General features: G+C 40.2%; 1 protein-coding gene across 1 annotated transcript; it reads left to right on the top strand.

Moving 5' to 3' along the window:
• The first annotated feature begins 287 nt into the window (after positions 1-287).
• On the top strand, positions 288-21419 carry tnfrsfa (tumor necrosis factor receptor superfamily, member a). The gene is made up of 10 exons (XM_051412175.1): positions 288-580; positions 10502-10670; positions 12376-12507; positions 16426-16537; positions 17180-17313; positions 17417-17518; positions 17607-17653; positions 17790-18071; positions 18183-18219; positions 18786-21419. Exons 1-10 carry the CDS (start codon positions 548-550, stop codon positions 19085-19087), a joined length of 1350 nt encoding a protein of 449 aa, XP_051268135.1. The 5' UTR covers positions 288-547; the 3' UTR covers positions 19088-21419.
• The last annotated feature ends 152 nt before the right edge of the window (positions 21420-21571 follow it).

Below are 21571 nucleotides of genomic sequence, written 5' to 3'. Positions count from 1 at the left end.
TAATGGCTGTAATGGTTGGAGTGATTTACTAATGAGCAAATGTAAGATCAAAGCATTGAGATCAAATTCCGTTTAAAGCATAAACTTGTTTCATTTTATATAAATCTGCAGGTTTCACTTGTTAAAAAGTTGCACACAAATATATTAAAAACTTGCATTTGCGCCTAAAGTTGCTTGAATTAATATTCCAAGAGAAGCGTTGTGATTGGCTCCTGGCCGCCATGACGTCACACTTAGCTGTGAGGCAAACAAACAAAAAAAATCCTCGGACGGTCTCCCTCTCTCTCCCTCTCTCTCCCTCCCTCTCTCTCTCTCTCTCTCTCTGCCTCCACAGAAAAAGCCCGTAAAGGCTTGACAGTGACAAGAGTAGACTCATGAAAGAAACCTCACGACGGATAGTTTTAAAGCTGGACTTTGAGTGGGGCCGTTTTCCCTTTTCCCGACTATAAGTGTGTGTGTGTGTGTTTTTCAAGAGGCTTTTAACACTGGTGGTTCGTAACGCGAAATCCAAGTCGCCGGGATTTCCTCTCATCTCGAAGTTCCCAAGATGAACTTCGGTCCGGTGCTCGGGAAACTTTCTGTAAGTAAAACACGACAGTAACTTAACTTATTTGAATGTATATCACTCAATTTGACTAATAGTTGACTAACTATTTGTGTTGCCTTTTATTAAACTGCTAATGATGGTTAAAATGTGCCAGTAACGTCGGCTCTTCCCTTGTCCGCGACGCTACAGCGGGGCAGTGAAGTAGCAGCGATACAAAGTAACAAGTTGATTCAAAGTGTCGCCGGGATAGTTTTTTATAGACTTAAAAAACACATTTAAAAACACATTTAAGTTAAAGACTTAAACCTTTATAAAGCTTTCAACTCTTTTTTTGGGGGGAAGCTGTGCTGTGTGACATTGTGGGTGTGGGGAGGGGGGGCAGAAATCACGGCCAGGCCCTGTGAACTTGCAGGAGATGAAACAAGCCAAGGTTCATTGTCCCGCAAGAGCTCACACACAACAGGAAGCAACAAAAAATGTGTTTGTTGTTGTTGATTTAAGTGTTTATTTGCAGATAAAATGCACTCATCTGAAGGCAGCCCCTGTTTTTATTCTGTGCTCAGTATAGTACATGTGCTGTATCATTCACTAAACCCCCCCCTCTCAACATTACAACCACCATCTGTGTTGGACATCATGTGGTCATATTGTTCAGACATTCAGTATATGATGGCTCTCGGTCTGTCACAGCGGATGTAGCTGGCAGTATAGGCGCTATTAATAAGTGCAGGGCAGCTATGGCCTGCTGTGAAGTGCACTCCTGCTCTTGAATCAAATAGTGTGTGAGGAGAGGCATGAGGTTTTTTTTTTTTAGCGAGCATGTCTGAAGGTATAATCAGTTTAGAGCTCCCCCCCCACCACCACCACCACCCAAAAAAAGCCAAGAATTCACCTTGCCAGTTAGTCAATTAAAGCCGCAAAGTCACTCAACAGTTTTTCCACCAAAGTTTATTCCACTCAGACCTTCACAGAGACGTCTTTTCATTCCTCACTGTTGTTTTTTCCAGCTGTGCAGCACCAAAGACTGACACTAAAAATGCTCCATGTTCCCTGCGACGCCATAAAGTGTAACCAATTCATGAATGGTTCTTTGGAATAATGCAAAATATGTGAATGATTTTTTTTTTTTAATGTAGGACACATAATGTACACAAATTCACAAAGGGGTTCGCTTCCCCATGTGTTTCCTTTCGTGGTTTACATTGCAGTACGAGATAAGAAGCAGAAGATGAATCAGAGGATCGTAATGACAGGGCAAATCAAGGTTTGGCTGCCCTTTGTGGTTAATAAAGGCCAATTAAATGAAGAGTGTTACTCACAGTATTGTGGCATTTGATCAAAGATGCCTACTGTAGCTCTGCTTACCATAAATGTAGCTGTTTAAGTAAATGTAACATCTGCTGATGTGCCTGGAGCTCTATTGTTTGTTTTCTGCGATGTCTGATCTGTGTTCTAAGTCATGCAGTCTTCCATTACTGAAATCAGATTTACTTCAACGGGTGGCAAAGTCAATGTTTATCTCTTCTGTAAACCACAGTACATTCTGGAGGCCGCGCCAGCAGGCCTTGTTGCTAAGGGACTATGAGGAAACTTCAACCCCCCACTCTCCACTCCCATTCCCCCTTCACTAATCCCCCCCTACACACACACACACCCCTTCAAATTGCCTGAGTGTACGTGCCTGGCCCTCCAGTAAACTTCCTGTCTAGAGTACACAGATATGCTGATATTAGTGGCATCAATTTACTTCTGAGAATTGTCATGCCCATGCAAATGTACACAAGATAGTTATCTGTGATTGCTTACGGAGTGTCTGGGTGTTGGTTCACACAGGAAATATCCCTCTGTGTCTCTGTGGACAACACAGACAAGGGCAGGACTGACATTTGGGACAAGTGGAGGCCAGACTGTGTCGCTGGGGACTGAGCAGTGGTCAACAAATTGGCCACTCTAGAGTTCTTAATACTGTAACTGTTGCTTATTGCTGCTCTACATGGTGACCATGTGAACAGCTATAACCGGGCCTGTGCCTTCGAGGAGCTAAATGGACTCTGAATGATGCAATGGGATGCAACCAACTCTCTGTCAGATACCAGGTGGTTGTGTGCCTCTTTATGTTTGCCTGTCACAGTTTCCACCCAGGTATTTGTTCTAGTGAACCGGCATAGTGTGTGATGTTTTATCGCTTTTTTTTTTTTTTTATAAACCTGTTGTCGTTGTTGTTGATGTGAATCATTCCACTTATCAAAGAGCTGCTGCTGACTCACTTAGGGAGTGCCACCTGTTCAGGTGTAGCCCGCTCACATGGTGCATACCAACAGGGGCAAGTCAGAGCTCACCCTTGAATGGTCCTGCGTTGAGATAAGTGCTGATAATTTAGTGTGTGTCAAAGATCACTGGGTAGACGGATTAACTTCACCCAGCTTCACTCTTATACGTGTTTTTTTTTTTTTTTTTTTAGACCCGAGTAGCTATAAACTAATTCCATATCACACACAGTGTCAGGAATTTGCTAAGTACTTTGAGGTGCAATACTCTCCCACATAAAGTCCCATGCATACAGAAGTCAGCTGATGGGTCAAATCACATGAGTTAGATGTTCACTGTCCTCTTTGAGGACATTACACTAGGAATGGACAGTGATTGCCAAAGGGTGCAAAGCTAATCTCAACTTCTCTTTTCTTTACGCTATTTCTTTCTTTTTATATATTTGACCTATTTTACATTGTTGTAAGATGCTGAAGGTGGTAGCTGTTTTGTCATCTGGGGTGCATTATGTATGTAATACATATTTGATAGCATTTCATAGTATATTTAAACAACAGCAAATCATGAAGTAGAAGGAAATCACTGTTACAAAGCTCTTAGCTCTTCAACTATTTCAATAATTCATTAAATGTTTCAGTCATTTTTTAACATTCTCTGGTCACAGCTACTACGGGATATGTTGCTTTTCATCGCTGTATACAGAATATCTTTGAGTTTTGCACAACTGATTGGAGATAAGACGCATGATTCATCAACTTGTGAGAAATTGTGCTAAAGTTTGGACATGTAATAGATCAAATGATTGATTGATTGATTGATAAGAACTGTTAGTTGCAGCCCTACTACTGTGTTTAATCAAGCGAAAATCAAGAAGAGGGGAATCACCGTTAGAATATGACACAGCAGCAAAGTGTGTATTTCAGTCACCAATTAGTCAATTGACTGAAAATGGTAAACTATTTAAATAACTGACTCATGGCTTGAATCACTTTTCAAGCAAAAGCTTCTAAATTGTGAATCGTAATTTACTTTGTTTCTTTGTTTTATGTGATCATAAACTGAAAATCTTTGGTTGAGCAAAAAATTGGCCATTTTTCATTTTTCTTTCTAGACCAAACAATTAATTGAGAAAGTAATCAGCAGATTAGCTGATAATGAAAATGATTGTTAGTTACAGCCCTATATTTCATACATAAGAGCTGGAAAATGTTGCACTGACTGTATGAGGGCTGATTCTTTTTATTAGCAATTCATCTGCAGATTATTTTCAATTATCAATTAAAGTGCCCTTCCCAATTTGCCAAAGCCCAAGTTAACATATTCAAATAGATTGTTTTGTGTAGCCAAGAACATTCAAAAGCCAAAAATCTTCAATTTCTGCTGATAGAAGACATAAAAATAGCACATATTCACATTTGAGAAGTAGAAATCTGTGACGTTTCTGTAATAAATTGGATTATTCATCGTTTTTCAGCATAGTTGCTGATGAATGTTCGGCCGACTAGTTGATTAACTGCCTGATCTTTAAGCCCTACACTGTTGTCAGGATACAATAGAAATACAGTGGCACTTCAGATGCATGACACAAAACGAAACCAGAGTGACATAAGGTTTGCATCAGTGCTATATCCTCTGACTTCCTGCTCTCCTGAATGAAGTGTTGAGTCTTAGAACAAACTCAACCTTTGTCCAGAAAATGGACCTCTGTTTACAAAGACATAAATCCGACATAAATTCCAGCTATTGATGGTCACTTAAGTCCCTGTTGCTCTGCTACACCAGCCACATATTCTACATTTTTGCTGTGATATGTTTATAGAGAAGGCTATAAACTGCCAGTGCTTCATGGCCTTCTTTTTTTCCTTTTACACAAAGACAAGCTTTAATGGAGCTAATGTGATTGTCTCTAGAGCGAGGTGATGGATTCCTGCACATACTTTAATCTATTAGTCATCCTTTCTTCATCTTTTCATTCTGTCCCTCCTGGAGTTGTCTTGTGAGTTGCCTCTCAGCGTCACTGCGAAGGGCCTAATCACAATTTGAAATGGCTAAGTTAATTGCCCTCCTGCACTCAAACCTCTGAATTTAATTTGTGGATTGCCGTTCAAATCCAAGGTCCTCGCCCGTCCCTCAGTAACATGCTATATGACTCACAGTGATGTTGTGTGCATGCAGAGCAGGCAACTCTTAGAAACCGCAGAGTACTCACAACCCCAACAAATCAGAAAAAGTGTGTCACACTGCACCTGCTTACATTTCTTGAACTTTCAGCTGCCCTCTCTCTTTCAATCATCAAAACAATAAACCCGTTTTCATGTGGTCAACATCAACGTCACGAGTGTCATGTCACAAACTTGTGGTTGCGGATTGACTGCCAGGAAATACATTAAAACTGTCGTCATCGCAGATTTGTTTTCTCTGGTATTAAGGTGAATGTCACCTAACCTGCTTGTGACACTCGTCTAATCAGTGAAGCATACCTCCTGAGGAAACTCAAGAATTTGTGTCGTGGAGCTGCAGCTTCCCTCAGTTATAAATATCCAGCCTAACGGATATGTTGTGGGTCTAATCGGGTGCTGGGCCTGCTCAGAGGCAGGCTGCTGTGGAGGGAACAGTTTGGAGCTGAACCCTGCATGAAGCCTCTGTATTGTCTTGAGCTTCCTGTGCTCCCTGAGAGGAGGGGGCTGCCGCTTTTCACACGCTCCCACACATACACTGTAGGCGTGCTTGCGCACTCTATTGTGTGCCTATGCCCGTGTGTCTTCTTCAGTGTGTGTGCGCAGTTTTTGTGGCTCAACAATGTGGCTTTCACACCAACTGCTTCAAATTGACACGGGAGTCGTTCTCTTCATTTTATATCATTTAGCTTTATAGTGATGAATGTGTCCGAGCTTGGCTGAACTTTGGATTTATTTACAGCGCTGTAGCAAGTGTCAGACAGCTTTCACTTGACATAAGCTGGGTTGTACTTCATCTTCTAACACAGAATGTCAGTCTAATTTATCACTCAAGGAAAGTTGTGCATGGTCACCCCGTCTCTGGGGAATACTTTATCTATAAAGCAGAGAGCATTCACTGTACTGTCTAGGTCAGCCTCGGGGGGATTTAAAAGTACAATACCCAACTGTTCCAGTAAGATTACACAAATAGTTACTGAAAAGACTGCAGGGTATAGATCACATTAAAGTCTCATTCAAGACATTGTAAATAATAAGTTGGTGTATGTTGGTTAAATTAGAATAATGTTAAAAACGAATGCCAAAGTAATATTGCACATTGGGTTTGCACCAATAAAATAATGATATTATAAAAGATATCTTGTGTTGCAGGACAGTGTTTCTGTTATATTTGGTATTTTCCAGTTAACTTTGTGTTCAGATTTCACTTTATCAGTTGTGTTAGGTCAAAGAGACATCTGAATTCTACGTAACATCATAAATTGGGACTTATTTATTCAACTAGACAAAACAATTAGACCATTAGTCACAGTTAGACAAGACAATTGAGCAGTTATGGGAAGGTAATGGTAAATACCGTAAAAACCTTGACCTGTGCAAATGTTTGGCCTTGTAGTCCAGTCAATCAGAACGCAGATAATTAGCTGCAATAGAGAACAAAGGATTAATCAATTAATCGATTAGTCGGTCAGAAAAAGTGCCACACAGGCTCCGGTTCCAACATCTAAAATGTGAGGGTTTGCTGCTTTTATTTGTCATATAGCATAGTAAACTAAGTAGCTTTGGGTTTTGGGCTTTTAGTTGCACAAAAAAAATAATTTGAAGGTTCTAGGAAGGAATTTTCTAAATATTTTTTCACATCAAATAGACAAAACAATTAACCAATTAATTGAAAAAAATAATAGGTGTATTCGTCATTAATGAAACACCAGGAATTGGGAATTATTTATTCAATTAGACAAGAAAACGGTGACAATTAAACAAGACCACTGAGCAGTTCTCATTCGGTAATTATGTTATTTTGTGGCTCTGAAAAGTTCAGTCAAGCAGAAAATAGATATTAGACTAACTGTGCAACACACCAACTTGCTGTTAACTGACTGAGAGACGATCACTGAGGATTTCACTGTTTAAACTCTGACATCAGTTGTGGTTATAACCCATGGCAGCTGTAATGTAGATACTATTACGTCCGTCGGTATGAGATGGTGGGGGATGTTTCTCCTCTTTGTGGTTGTGGAGGCAAATGAAGACTGAGCTGTAGTAAGGTCAGAAGAACACGCAGGTTGTTGACATTTGAACTGAAGTAAACATTTCATATCTGAGTCATTTATTTAAATCAGCAGCCGTGACAAAAAACAGTTTGAGTCCTTATGCAGTCCAATGCAATCCCTGCAATCGGTGTTTCCTCTACAGGAGCTCTTTTCTTCTCTGTCATGTTGTTTGAAAGCATGGGTGTACAATATCGGAGCTATCACAAATGTCCCATAATTGATTAAAGAAAAGGATTGGCTAATAAGAAAAGCATGATATGGAGAGTCAGGTCCTACTCCGGATACAGGAGTATAATGAGGTACATCACGTCTTTCCTTATCAGTTAGCTATGATTGAAATCATCTGTCCAATATGAAATGAAGAATCTCTCTTGGTGTGTGTGTGTTGTGTGTGTTGTGTGTGTTGTGTGTGTTGTGTGTGTTGTGTGTGCTGTGTGTGCTGTGTATGTGCAAGAGTTCATCACATTTTCTGTTTTCTGTTTCCTCCCTTTATTTTTATAATAGAGCTCACTGTAATCCCCTCAGGGATAAGGAGTGATCACAGCCCTCTAAATGGCCCATTGATAACCTAGGTCAACTGAAAGGATGTCCTGTCATTTAGTCACAAATGCATTCTCAGTGTACATGGCATGTGTAGAGATTGTGCCAAGGCAATTTGGAAGAACCCAGGGTGTTTAGAGGAAGTGGAGGGGAGCTACTGTTGTCACATAAACAGAGGGTCCCTCATTATTTTATTGTAACTTTTATTAGTTTAACTTGCATAGTACTAACCTACCAAAGCATGACAATCGGACACTGTTTTAACAAATAGTCTGCGGCCAAGTCCACTCATTGCGCAGAGGATAGAGAGGACTGTGAAGTGGACTGAACCACTTCAGCCCAGGGTTGGAGAGTTTCCAGGGATTGTGGGTTTGGAGGGCTTTCTACACTGAGGTTACGGTCACTCCAGTCTTCCTCCTCGCTTGGTTATAGAGGTAAAACTAAGCCACATTGTGGCTGCCCGTAGTGTTTATGTGTACATTTATGCCTATGTAGTTTAGCAGCCTTAGGGCATTAGTGTGGACACATGTTGATGGTGTTGTCAGTTTTCCTTGTCTGCACGCAGGCTGTGTTAGAGACATACCGAAGTTACTGAACTGTGTTTATTACAAAATAAAAGCTGTGAGATTGTTTTTTAATTCCCACATGCAGAAGTGATTATGCAGTAGTATGATTCTGCCATCCTATAAAATCCAATCCCTCTTTAAACAATTCTCAGTAACAATAACAAATTCTGCAGTTTGTTCTCTTTAGAGCTGAAACAATCACTCAAATGAATCGTCACTTATTTTAAAAATAGATTAAGTCATTTCCAAAAAAGCGAAATATTACCGAGCAGCAGCTTCTTTAATATGAGGACTGGCTGCTTTTATATCACTGTAAGCTGTATGTTTTTGAGTTTTTGGACTGTTCTTTGGAAAAAACTAGACATTTGAAGACGTCACCTTGGGGTCAGGGAAATAGTCGCGGGTATTTTACACCATTTTCTCACGTTTTACAGACCAAAGGATTAACTGAGGAAATAATCAGCAGTATAATAATAGATGGTTGCAGCCCTTCTTCTCTTTATGGATCTTCTGTGTACAGTTGCAACCTTCAACTGCAGAGAACAACAGGTTAGCTATTGAGGGCAGCTGCACCTGGGAGTGTTTTGAATCACAGCCCCTGAAATGAACAAAGACTGGAAATGATGTCATCTCTATGCTGTCTATGCATCTTCACTGTCCAAGAGACACCTGAGTTTTAACTTTTGATTAGCCATAGTGATTAAGTAGCTGCTTGCGCCTATATAAATAAACTTTTGGACATCCAGTGCAATTTCACATTCTACTTCTGCAATGTAGAAGTGTAGGATTACACACTCATTCTTTCCCAGTTGTCTTTTTTCCCCCCATCTTTTTCTTTCCACCGCTTTGTCATGCACATGTGCTTAAATGCAGATTTTTCTCTCTTGCCTTTTCACACGGCCTTCTACTTACTCTTTCCTCACTTCCATGTCTCTCTACATCCCCCACCCTGCATTCATACACATGGTGTATTCAAGTCTAAAGACTCACCCTGTGTCATGCAAGCTGTTAGTCCCCCCCCTCTCATTTTATCTCCCTCCCCTTTCCTCTCTCTCTTCTCTGTCCCCCCCCTCCGCAGAATGTTTGGATAGATCTAAATGGTGTGATTGTGACTGCTCTGCCGGCCGTCTGCCCCTCCACGTCTGCCTCTCAGCGTCTTTGGAAAGTCTGACGTGAGCAGAGTGAGAGGAAGAAGGGAAAAGGCAGAGAGAGAGAGGGAGAGAGGAAAGTTCTTTTGAACAACAAGGCATGGCGGCCCTCCAGAGAGCCAAGTCTAGCGTCAGGAGTCAGTCTCAGCTCCAGCCTGACCCTTTTTCTCTACCTCTATCTATCTGCTCTCAGTCTTTATTCCTCTCATTTTCCCACACTGTCTTTTTTAAACAACCTATTCCCTGCAGAATATCCCATCCTCAACTCGCTACAATCTACAGTCTATAATTTCTCACTTTGAATCAACCCTCCTCCTCCTCTTTCTCCCTCCCAACCCAACCCTCTCCTCCCTAACCTGTTCCTTTCTCTCCTGGTGTAGCAGAGGTGGACAGGGCGGGGTGGACGGGGTGGTGGCGGGGTGGGGTGCACAGGAGAGACAAAACCTCCAAAATCTAGGCCTCTCATTTACCCAGGAGGTGTCGCATTGCGTTTGAGGCGCTTCATGGCGGTGTCACATGTCGTGGCATTCAAAGAGCCGGGGTTTAAGAATGTGGGTCATTTGAAGTAGAGGCACTAAAGTGTGTTGTTTGCCAATGAATGGGGCCTTCTCACATTGACATGGTGAAAAGCGTGTGAATAAACACCAGCGCCTGGGGGCCACACTAAAGTGTTCGGCTGTATTCTTCTCAGTACCCCACCTATACAAGCCTGTTATTATCTAGCACATGAATGGATTTTGGGAATCACATTTGATATGGGCACCGTGCTGGTGTTAGGTGAGATGCCTTATCAAACCCTTTCTGTTACACCAACTGTAGAGGCAACGGAGTCTCTGCTTTTTAAACCTTTCCTACAAGAAAACCAGATCATGGAGTAATTAGATTTGGTTGCCTGTTGCGCTGCATGTAGTTAGCGTATAGCTCTGCATCCTGCACACACAGGGTTGTTTTGCCTCCAGTTCCGACTGACTGGATGGCTCCCTTAATTGCTTTCCCACGGCAGATGTTCAGATCAGATGGTTCAAATTAAGTCGTAGATTGCTCACACAAGGTTTCCTATGAAGATAGACTCTCCTCTTTACTGTCCTTCAGTTAATGAGATTGAGTGGGTGAGTGTATACTGTGCATACACAAAAATAATGTAAAGCCTTTGTGTCCCGCCCCGTCCCCCCCCCTTCTCTCCCTGACCTTGGTGATCCAGGTGTTGGTGGCAGTTGCCCTCATCGGGCTGGTTTGTCACGCAGCAGAACTTCCAGCATCTCAGTGGTCCAGCGATGAATACAAAAACCTCACCCTCCGACGACCCAGAACGTGTGTCGAGAATGAGCAGTACCTCCACCAGGGACTCTGCTGCCTCAATTGCCAAGCTGGTAAGGAGAATCACATTAAGTAGAATACAGAGTAGCTATCACAGCTCCAGTTGCAACCAAACACATAAGCAACAAGGGCCTGTATAAGTACATCTGCTGCAACAACCTGTAAAGTTGTAGCATTTCCTGTATCCTAAAAAATCTGTTGAGTGCAAGCTAGAGCCAGCAGTTAGACTGGCATTTTGTGTGAAAAAGTCAAATGTCAAATCCATGACCTTAACTGTATCCCAAATGAATTTTACAAATATTCTCTGCCTGGTCTGGAAAGAATGCATAACGGGCAGCAGCAGAAGGCAAACTGTTCCATCTCAGCAGATCAGAGTGAAGAGAAAAGTGCAGAATATGAAACGGAGGTTATTTTTAAGTTCACGTACCTACCCTACTTACACGTACCTACCCTTTTAATTTATTATTTAAAGAATTTGGTAAGGCTGTTAACTTTTTTTTCTTCTGTCTTTTAGCTCAGAACATATTTAGCCAAGATGCAATTACTGCATGCTGCTGCTAGCTGATTGAATTATTTAATTTGCCATTCTGAATTCTAGGAAAGCGCTTTTTATTTGATCAAGTCAGGTTTTGGTTTTGTTTCACATTCATCAAATAATGCTTTATTTTAAAAAACGCATGGTGCTTCATCAAATTATATGTGCACGAACATTTAAAAGCAAAAGTATTTAAAACCTAAAGGTTATTTTTGTTGTGTTGTTTGTGTCAGTTTGACTGTGAAAACCTTCAGGCCTACAAATCTGGTTATGGTAGAGCAAATCAGTAACAATGGAAATGAGGCCTTTAGAAAATCAGATTCAAAAGACAAAACTATTAAGTTTATTTATGGGAGATAGATAATAAACAGATATTAATTGATAAAAACAGAGAATAACGTATTGGTTGTGACACTGGCCTGATGAATTATCCTTGTTTGTCTCGGGTTTTATGTTTTTCCCACTTTTGTGATTTCGTTTTCTTGTATTCTTGCCAGTTGGTCAGTGGTTACCACATCCGTAAAAACCACTGTGACCACTTAATTGTATGAAATGTTAGCTTTTTGCCTCTTTTTGCCAGTTATGAACTTTTATTTAACCAGACAGGAATCTTTATTGCCTGGATGCACATTGAATATCAGTTTTGCCAACACTTAACTAGAGCTAAAACAAACTATTACCCCTGAACCAACCACAATACCAATACTCTGCATTTACTGAATACTCAATGAGTTCAACCAGAGATGTCTTTGCCTTCTGATGCATTCTTCACATTCTCTGCTGTGACCTTTTTTTTATTTGTTCATCATGTAAATCCTGAAAACACATGACAATCAAGAGTTTTTTATTCATGGCATGCGTGAGCTGAGTATAAAAATTCTAAGCATGACAATCGACCAGTGGTTGAGCTCAAATCACTGTGTAGTTCAATGAAACCGTTCCTGCGCTTCTTCTGGTCCCCGTGAAACGCGGACTAACTTCCTGGAAACATGTCATCTCATGTAAAACAGTGAATCATGCACAAGTAAAGAAAGCTTAGCTAATATCCCATTGGTTTACAGTACACACAGCACAGTGTGAGCTGTGGTATGTCCTGTCCCAGCTTCCTACTTCAACAGGAAACACATCACATTAATGACGTCAAGATTCACAGGGCTGGAACTGTCCCTTTATTATATTTATCACTTGAGTTGTTGTTTGACCTTTTTTTGTTTTATTTGCAGGAACTTATGTGCACAAGGAATGTGAAAGAGACCAAGAACAAGGGAGCTGTCTTCCCTGTGAGCCTGGACAGACGTACACAGAGCACTCCAATGGGATGTACCGCTGTTTGCCCTGCACACACTGCCGCTCAGGTAACCAGATTGTCTGCATCTTGACCTGTGTTTCATGATATCTTTACTTCGCCTGAGTCAGTGGGAAGGATTAAGGTCTGTTCAGCCAAGTATATTGCTATACTATATTTATTTACTTGTATTTGTATGTATTTGTTTTCATTATCGATTCATTTTCAATTTCTTATTTTCTTCATTAATCAATGAATTGTTTGTTCTAAACAAAAAGTACAAGAAGCCCGTTACAAGTTCCCAGAGACCAAGTTTACCATTACACAAGGCAAAGAAAACCTGAAAATATTCACAGTTTAGAAGCAGGAACCAGTGATTTTTCTATTCATTTTCTATTTGACTATTACTTTTCTTAAGAATTCACTAATCAATTAAACAAGTACTTGTTAAGACATGTCTACTGTAGCAGCAACACTGCCCTGTAAATATGTGTTAACAACAACTACAGTAAGTATGTCACGTTGGGTTGAACCAGGAAATAGCTTTGTCCAATCTGAACACTAAAAATAAGTCCCAGGTTGTTAAAAAAAAGAAGAAAAGAAATTAAATAACACCTAAGTGGATTGCCCTTTAATTCAGAAATAGTCTTCTGTAATCCAGTCAGTCAAAGATATATTGTTTGGGAAAGTCAATACCTTTTTGTCTGTGCCCCCTCCTTTCAGACCCACTCATGAAAATGTGATCTTATGATGTTACACGGAGTAGTAGGGCGTGTCTTTGTTGTTTTGTTTCGTGGGCTAAATGTGAGTGTGTTACCTGTCTCAGGAGATTTGCTTGTGTGTCTGTCTTACCTGGCTGAACTGGGTGTGGCTGTGTCCCATTGTCTCCCACACTGGGCGTCTTTGTGTCCAGTGAAAGGCTGGAGCTACAGAAAAGAGACTACTGTTACATAGGATGTGTTTTGTGCTCATTCATTGCGGTTTTAAGATGGAGGTTTGTGTGTTTTTGTTCTCGTTTTAACTTATTCAAGACCATGTAATAATTAATTGGAGCGCGCCAAAGGAAATGTGAATTCAATTTTGAAAAGTTTGCTACGGACTACTTGCACTTGAAGTGAACTGCGCTGCTATCAGCTTCACTTCAGAAGCTCCTGTTTAGAAATACCCTATATTGACAAGGCTAAAGTGGATTGAATGAATCATTTATGATACCAGATAGAGCTTTGCTATCTTTGAAGTTTAAACCATGGTTTCACATGTTGTCTCAAAAAAAAAAAAACCTTATGATGAATGATGTGGAGGGGATTTCACCTGTGAAAGTGTTTCTTTTTTATATATTGCATAAATCACTGATTAAACAGTAAGTACACAGAAAAGGCTATTCATATTCAGATTGGTTAAACAGACACTTAACTGTGATTTTGTGCCTTGGAAGCCCCACCCCCAACACACAGAATTATATAAAGCACCTGCCAATTTAAAAAAAATAACATAATCAAGAAATTATAGTGTATTCCCCAAAACACCAGCTGCCTAACTGGTAGCTGAGTATTGACTTGTTGCCAGTTTGACACTTCCGGATGTGTTTTTTTTTTTTTTTTTTGTTAATGGAGGTTTGGGTTTACCGTGACTCAGATCCTATTTAAAGCTTTGTTCCTCTCCTCTGCATGTGTTACATTCCAATCAGCACTGAGCATAATTATGTAACTACAGGCTCTAGACAGCATCTGCGTCCAACACTACACATGTTTAATATAAGAATGAGCTTCTTCAGCACAGCATGAAGGAAACAGAGTGCTGCAGTGTCAACAGCTTGTAAAATGGCTCCAGTGGCAAAAAAAAGTAACACGCAACAACAAAACATCATTTTCTAGCTTGATGGAATTACATAAATAGCAATAACAAATTTGACAAAATGGAGAAGATTAAGTCACTGAACAATGTCATCAGCATGTTCAAAGTCTAACAAAGTCAGCTTTGTTTAACTACTATTGTATTTAACTGTTTGTACACTGTATACTCTCGGGCCTTTTTTCTTACAAGGAACTTTTTTTAAAAAATCAATAGGATCATTGTGAGAAACATCACAAAATTCAATTTTTTTATGTGAAATATTTTCACAGTTAATCTGTTGTTATTTGTTATTTTCAAACATTTGTGTGCTCTACAATCATTAATATGATAGTGTGCTGCAGGGCCGAGCATTTAACAGCCATGCAATAAGTCTAAATCGTCCCAGAGTGTCTTCAGAAATGAACAGCCCCTAGGAAGTTGTTTTGTATTGGAAAATTGTCATTATATTTTGATTATATACCATTAAAATGATAACAATCGAACCCATTGTCCCAATAACTTGGCATAAGTAGCAGTCGAGAAGTGCTGTGGTAATCTCAGCAGTGGTCTGTATGGGAGTGTTTGTGTATAGTGAGTGCGGACGCTAGCCAGGAAAAAGCTCAGAAAACAAGAACATCAGGGGAAAGGATACGGAAGAGTTCACAATAACTCATAAGATGTGCCAAAAGAACGCACTATGAGCATGTTACATAAATAGTTATGCCTCTTGTTTGCCTTATGCGACTTCTAAAAATATTTACTTTTAAAAGATTTGGAAAGAAAAAAAAGATTAGGCACACAGTTTTGAACCAAACATGCATCTCCTTGCTGACAAATTCATGGTCTGTTTACATCCATACAAGCCAAGTTGTTGTCTTGAGCCATTAAGTCATTCCATATAGTCATAGTACATCACATGAGCGTAGTATAAGTAACAGCTGTGACATATACAGGCCCATTTAACTTAACTGAACTCAGGTAATTAAGATCATTACATTGATAGTTACTGATAATTAATGGCAGGAGAGACACAAAGAATTCAGTGTGGAGAGAGACTGAGAGAGGACAAACACTGGAGACTTCAGTCTCTGTTAACTGGCTGGGATCAGTAAACTCCATTTGATACTCGACTTCAAACATATGGACAGATAAAGACAGAATTTCTCCTGCTGGCACTCCTTCTCAACTATGTCCTACTATAAGTGTTTGTTAGGAGATGACTGAATATGGACTTTGTATCCTGAGCAAAATTCTTACCTGTGGAAAGGTTGACTAAACGTGTGTTGTCATTGAGGTCATAAAATGACACAACCTCCTGCTCTAAATGAATATCTGAAAAACTACTTTACAGAATTCTTTTAAACTAAAAAAAAAAAAAAAAGAACTGAGCTGAATTGTCTGAATAAAATTGTAAGAAAATTACTGTGGAGAAGATTATAAGATAGTAGAGGAGTGTGCTTGCAGTTTGTGTTCCCTTAATTGGCAAGCATGGACATCAGATTTCCGTGAAAGGTCATCCTGTGGAGGTAGAATGCTGGTTTGTTATTAATTTTGATTGTATCTTAAAGGCCTACTGTCTTTTTGGGGTCTCCGTTTAATAAATTAACTATGCCAGATTTTCCATCCCTCATTATCCTGAGGAAGATAAAATTGGAAACCCAATTATCTAACTTTTTGTAAAACATTACTTTATAATTTGCTAACGGCGAAGAAGTCCACCATGTTCTCCCCCTTTTAACACGTACCAGTGGTCACTGTGAAAATTTGAGTCTACTTGTAAAACTGCACAGGCTTCACACAGTTGGATCACAAGTTGCGAACTCCATCGCTTATTTATTAAAGATCTAAAGCTGCCTGAGAGGTTACACACTCTGAGTTCACGAGTAATGTGTACTGTTCTCGAGTTGTTCACATCGTATCCATGGCCAACGCTAGATATGTGACACAATGGCTTTCATTTTATAAAACAAAGCAGAGAGTAAAGCAAGATATCTTTTTCTGACACAGATATGATACATTGCTGTTAAATATGTGAGTTGATGAACATTTATAGAGTGGATTGATGTTGATATCTGTATAGATTTCACTGGATTTAGGTCCCTGGCCCTCAATGTCATGATATTTTACAAACTAACACGTCTTTTTCTATCTACAGATGAGATTGAAACTGCATCGTGCACCACAACTACAGACACCAGGTGCCAGTGCAAACCAGGAACCTTCTGTGTCCCAGATCAGGCCTGTGAAGTCTGCAAACGCTGTGCCAAGTAAGTGTAACCTTTTGCCTAAAGTAGTTGTACTATACTACAACCCAATCGCTAGACTAGACCAATGATATTGGGTGGTTCTACAGAACCCAGGATCATCTTTAGTGACAATGTTATTTTAAGTCTCGTGCCAATGTTACAATATCTGCACCTGGGAACTGCAGTATGGTTGAGGTTAGGGAATGATCAGCAAATAACCTATAGCCACAGTAGAGTCAGTGTTAAGCAACTGAAATACTTTGTTATGGTTAGGGCAGGATAAACATGTCTCCTTCATGAATGTCAGACTCTCTATATGCACATCCTTCACCCTGACCTCCACACCCTTACTTTCTGCCTCGCCACGTAAATGGTACACTGCTTCCTGCTTTGGCACTGAACGCTGACATTGGGTGTGAAGGTGCCGACTCATCCAATATGAATGTTATTCTTAAGATAATGGGTTGATTGTCTAGAACCCTCTGCATTGCTGGATCTCAATCTTAAACAACTTATCCTGCAAACCAGTTAAAAGCCAGTCCCTGACTGCCAGAAAACTAGAATTGAATTCTTGAGGACCAGCTTTAAGCACCGATGGTTATAATGTTGTTAGCATGTTTTACTTTTACTGGAAATTTAGTTAAATTTTCTACGAAATTACAGGTGTAAACCAGGAGAGGAGGAGGTGAAGACGTGCACCCCGTTTTCTAACACAGAATGTCGAAAACGGAATCCGTCACCTACCAAGACACCCCTAACCCCTTCTACACCAACCCCTACTTCTCCAGCAGACATCGGTAACCTCACCTCACTGTTTCACGAAGAGCCTTCTGCTCAACATTGATGGCTATTTTAAACTTTATTGTACATCTTCACTGATTTAGTTCTGTTTCTTTCCAGTTATGCCCATATGCATTTCCCTGGTCATCATCTTCTTCATCCTCCTCATTGTACTGGCTCTGTGGTGGTTCATAATCAAGAATCGTTCATGTGAAATACCATGTGAGTTGACATTGTGCACTGTACCTTTTCAATGCCGTTCTGTTTATTAAGGATGTATTCCTAATGCTATTTGTGTGCTTGTAAACAGGTTCAAAGAGCCATTGTGACTCCAGTGAAATCGTGAAGATTCCTATTGTAAGTTATTGTTTTGTGTTCTTTCCTGTTGTGCACCTTTTTAAAGCTATTATAATTGGTGCATTATATAATGAGTATTATGTGCTAGCAGTCACAGTATGTCACTGTTCTATCTTCCATTCTTCCTTCTGATCAGGATGAGAGTGGAGCCACAGCCGAGGAGAGACAGAACAATCAGAACGCAGGTCTGGAGGGGGAAGAGTCCCGCCCGGAGTCACGGCCCCTGCTGCAGGAGACCCAGGCTGGGATGACCAAGGCCTCCCCTCCCCTCGAAGACGAGGACCGAGGACTGGGAGACAGTCTGCCCAACACCACTAGTTCGTCTCAAACCAGCCTGTCAGCCCTGCCCACAGCGGCTTCTTCTGGAAGCACCCCACACCAGAGCCCCACGGCTTTCAGACTGCCGCCTGCAGACATGGTGAGGGGAAACTGGTGGGAGGAAAAAGATTTAAAAAAAAACATTAGAAAGATTTCAAATGTTCAAATCACTTGTGTTTTAATCTCACATAAAATGTCTCTCATGTTGCAGGATGATCCTCTGCGACATCGACTGGTGCCACTACAAGGTAAGATTCTTGCAGTTGGAGGGAGATTTCCCCCTCTTTTATATATTTTTTACTCATTTCATTAAGCCATAAAGCTATTTTTCATGCCTCTTGCCCTGAAAGGCAGCTGTACACAAAGACTGCACCGTTTATTACAGTTAATGTCAAACCACAGTCAAATAAACAGATTTTACTAAAGATCTCGCATTAGCTGTTTGATAGATTAATAATCTCATGACAGTCAGGCCATATCTAAGCCTTCAGGGGGTTAGAACATGCTGCCTTTTTTTGCTGTTGTTTTTTTCCCATGCTAAATTAAAGAGGACATGGCTTAACAGGTTTGTTTGATCCTCTGTTAAAATGCTTATGTATGCATAGCCCGAAGGAAAATATGTCCACACTGTGTCCAAGCATTAATTGCTGTATGAGGTTGTTTTTTTTTAAGTATTTAGTTAGTGTTAAAAATCCATTTCTTCATTGTAAGACAATACTAATGGGTACATATACAAGTTTTTGTGCAAGCAGCTAACACTGTGCCTCTTTGTGTCTCACAATCTAAATTTGTTGTTTGTCTGTTTTTTTTTAAGGGTCAGAAAAATCCCTAAAGAAGAGCTTTGATTTGTTCGACGAGTACCTGGATGTGCGGATCCATAACAAGTTCTTCAGAATGATTGGAGTCAGTGACAACCACATTCGGATTGCGGAGAACGGCGCCCCTGGTGACAAAGTGTATGAACTGCTGAAGAACTGGATGCAGAGGCAGGGACTAAAAGCCGACATCAACGACCTGTTAGAGGCTTTGCTAAGTATGGACCAGCGGCGCTCAGCTGAAAGCATCGCCTCTGCAGCCCTGCAGAGAGGCTACTACAAGTACGCAGACACACCCTGAGAGCTGAAGTAACAGGGACTGCAAATGAAGAAAAAACACAAAGTACTTAATGCAAGAAAACTAAAAGCACACAGACACTGTCGGTGGACATTGTGTCAGGCGAACAGCCTTACCTCTTTGTGGCTGACCAGCCATGTATTCAAAAGCCAGTAGTTTTAAAAAGAAAAACACAAAAAGGGGAAGGTCGAGCCGTATTGATCAGAGCTCTGAGGATGTTGACTACTTGCCAAATACGGAGGTGTAATAATGAAAATGAAGAATACGTTTTGTGGTTAAATTTAAAGATATTGTGCGACCATGAAATTTTTTTTTTCAAATAGAGCAGAAAAACATGAAGGTGTCAACTTCCACACGCAGAAATGGTTGCATGTTTTAGGCTCTACTGAAGCAACGTTCATCCAAATACTGAAAGCTTAGAAGTCTCTGGGTGTGTGTCACTCTACCCAGATCAGAATACACTACCTGGAGACAAGGATATACACTGGTTTGTAGGAGTGGCATTAGCTGTGTCACTAATACTGTGCCTCTTTGTTGCACTGACCTCTGGCACATGTAGGATTTAAGACTACAATCATGCTATATTTGTTGTTTTGTAGATTTAGGCTTCTCTGAAACCTTATGTAACAGTCCATGAACCTTTTTCTGATGAATGACAGGAAAAGATTGTCCATTTGTTATGACAATGTGCAGCCTTACTAATCATAAACTTTACCTCTTCAGTGCCATTTGATAATCTAAATTTATTTAGGTATACATTTTTATTATGATTTCATTATGGTCATAGAGCGTAGTGATTCAGAAATGTCACATTGGAGAAATGTTTTCAGTCTTTGTCGTCCAGTCTTTTAAATGTTGTGTTACTACGCGCACACACACACACACACACACACACACACACACACACACACACACAAGGACATCATAGAAGGAATTTCACAAGCTGTTTCTGTTGGAGCAACTGTTAATAGTTTAGTCAAATGTATCCATAATGTTTCCATGTAACTTGGAGAACCTAAAGGTCATTTTATTTATTGACATATTTATTGTAATGAATAATAATTAACTTTCATTATTTATACCATTGCCAAAAATGACCCTGCATAACAAGCACACACTGTGTACACACGTTTGTGTTGTGATTACAACGTTTGGCTACAGGGCAGAAAACGACTGACATCAGATTTTTCAAGGTATGGTTGAAACTTGCAGCGTTCAGTTGAAACCTTTTCATTTTTGCTGCATTGTGTTAAGTTTAAGCACCCTGGTCCACACTGTCACTGTATCAATGTTACGTGTGCCATTTCTTCACAAGTGAGTTTCCACTGTGACCACATTCAGCACATTGTTGAAGCTTTCATGATGCTAAATGCAGAATGTGTCATTTCAAATTGGAGTTAAGGTGACATCAATCTCTGAAGAAAATGAGGATTGACCTGTTGAGTCCAACCGTTAATAGTAAACCGACTGACCAAACAGTCCTGCTGTACATGTCAGTAGGGACATGGGATGCAGGTACGGATTGTTTTGTCTTGGTTAGACTCAGACAAGATGAAGGAAACCTTTTCTGGATTTAACAGGAAGTTCAAATTTATTTCCCTAATTCTGTCACATGTACATACAAATGTCCAGAGAGTGTACAAGCCTCACAAAGTCTATGTGTATATGTATATATGCAGCTCTATTAACAAACCAAAATGAATATAGTGAGGTATGAAGTTATTGAGAACAACAGAAACGCCAACCAGAGCAGTTGGCTGTTGAGGTTGTGACATTTTAAACTAGATTTTGCCCATTTTTCTGCAGTCTCTTATGTATAAAGGAAAGAGTTACAGAGTTATATATTATTGCTCAAGAGTGATGCTACAGTGCTGGCACTGCCATCTATTGACGGACAATGAAAATGCAGCCTGCATCAATTTCTAGGGACCCTGTACACCCCTCTCTCACTTACCATCCTTACCCTTTTAACTTTATTTTTAACGCATCCATTTCTTAGACTTTTCTTTGACAATTCCTCTTTGCCTTTCCTGAAGTAGCATAGCAGTGAATAGGCTCCAGTGCATGTTTTGTTCACTCTGTGGCAGTTCATGTGAGTGTAATGTCTTCCTTTTTTAAAAAAAAATTATTTCTGTTTTTACTTTTACATATTTAATTGCAAGTCCTAAGCTGTTCAATTAACTTCCTTTTACTTTTGTAAAAACGTTCTGTGCGTTGCCGTTAAGCCATTTCCTCCTTAGTTATTGTTTGCTTGTCATGGATTTCAGATATAAATTATGCAAATACATCAAAGCTGTTTTTATGTCAATTTTAAATAAATGTTTTGTACAGATAATCGTCTTTGAATTGCCTGGAATTACTGGTGTTTTCATGTTTGGTTACACATTTCCCAGGGTTGTGTAGATCAAAATGACCACCTGGGCACCCTGTCTCCGGTTCACCACTGTTCCTTCCTTGGACCACTTTTGATAGGTACTGACCACTGCA

Source organism: Dicentrarchus labrax, unplaced genomic scaffold (assembly GCF_905237075.1).
Source record: "Dicentrarchus labrax unplaced genomic scaffold, dlabrax2021, whole genome shotgun sequence".
NCBI lineage: Eukaryota > Metazoa > Chordata > Actinopteri > Moronidae > Dicentrarchus > Dicentrarchus labrax.
This window is presented reverse-complemented; position numbering and strand designations above follow the sequence as displayed.

Excerpts from the sequence above, each read along its gene's own strand:
- tnfrsfa (XM_051412175.1), top strand. The coding sequence starts at position 548 with ATGAACTTCGGTCCGGTGCTCGGGAAACTTTCT. Across the intron at positions 10,671-12,375 it reads CTGCCTCAATTGCCAAGCTG|GAACTTATGTGCACAAGGAA; the intron begins GTAAGGAGAATC and ends TTTTATTTGCAG. Across the intron at positions 17,519-17,606 it reads TCGTTCATGTGAAATACCAT|GTTCAAAGAGCCATTGTGAC; the intron begins GTGAGTTGACAT and ends GCTTGTAAACAG.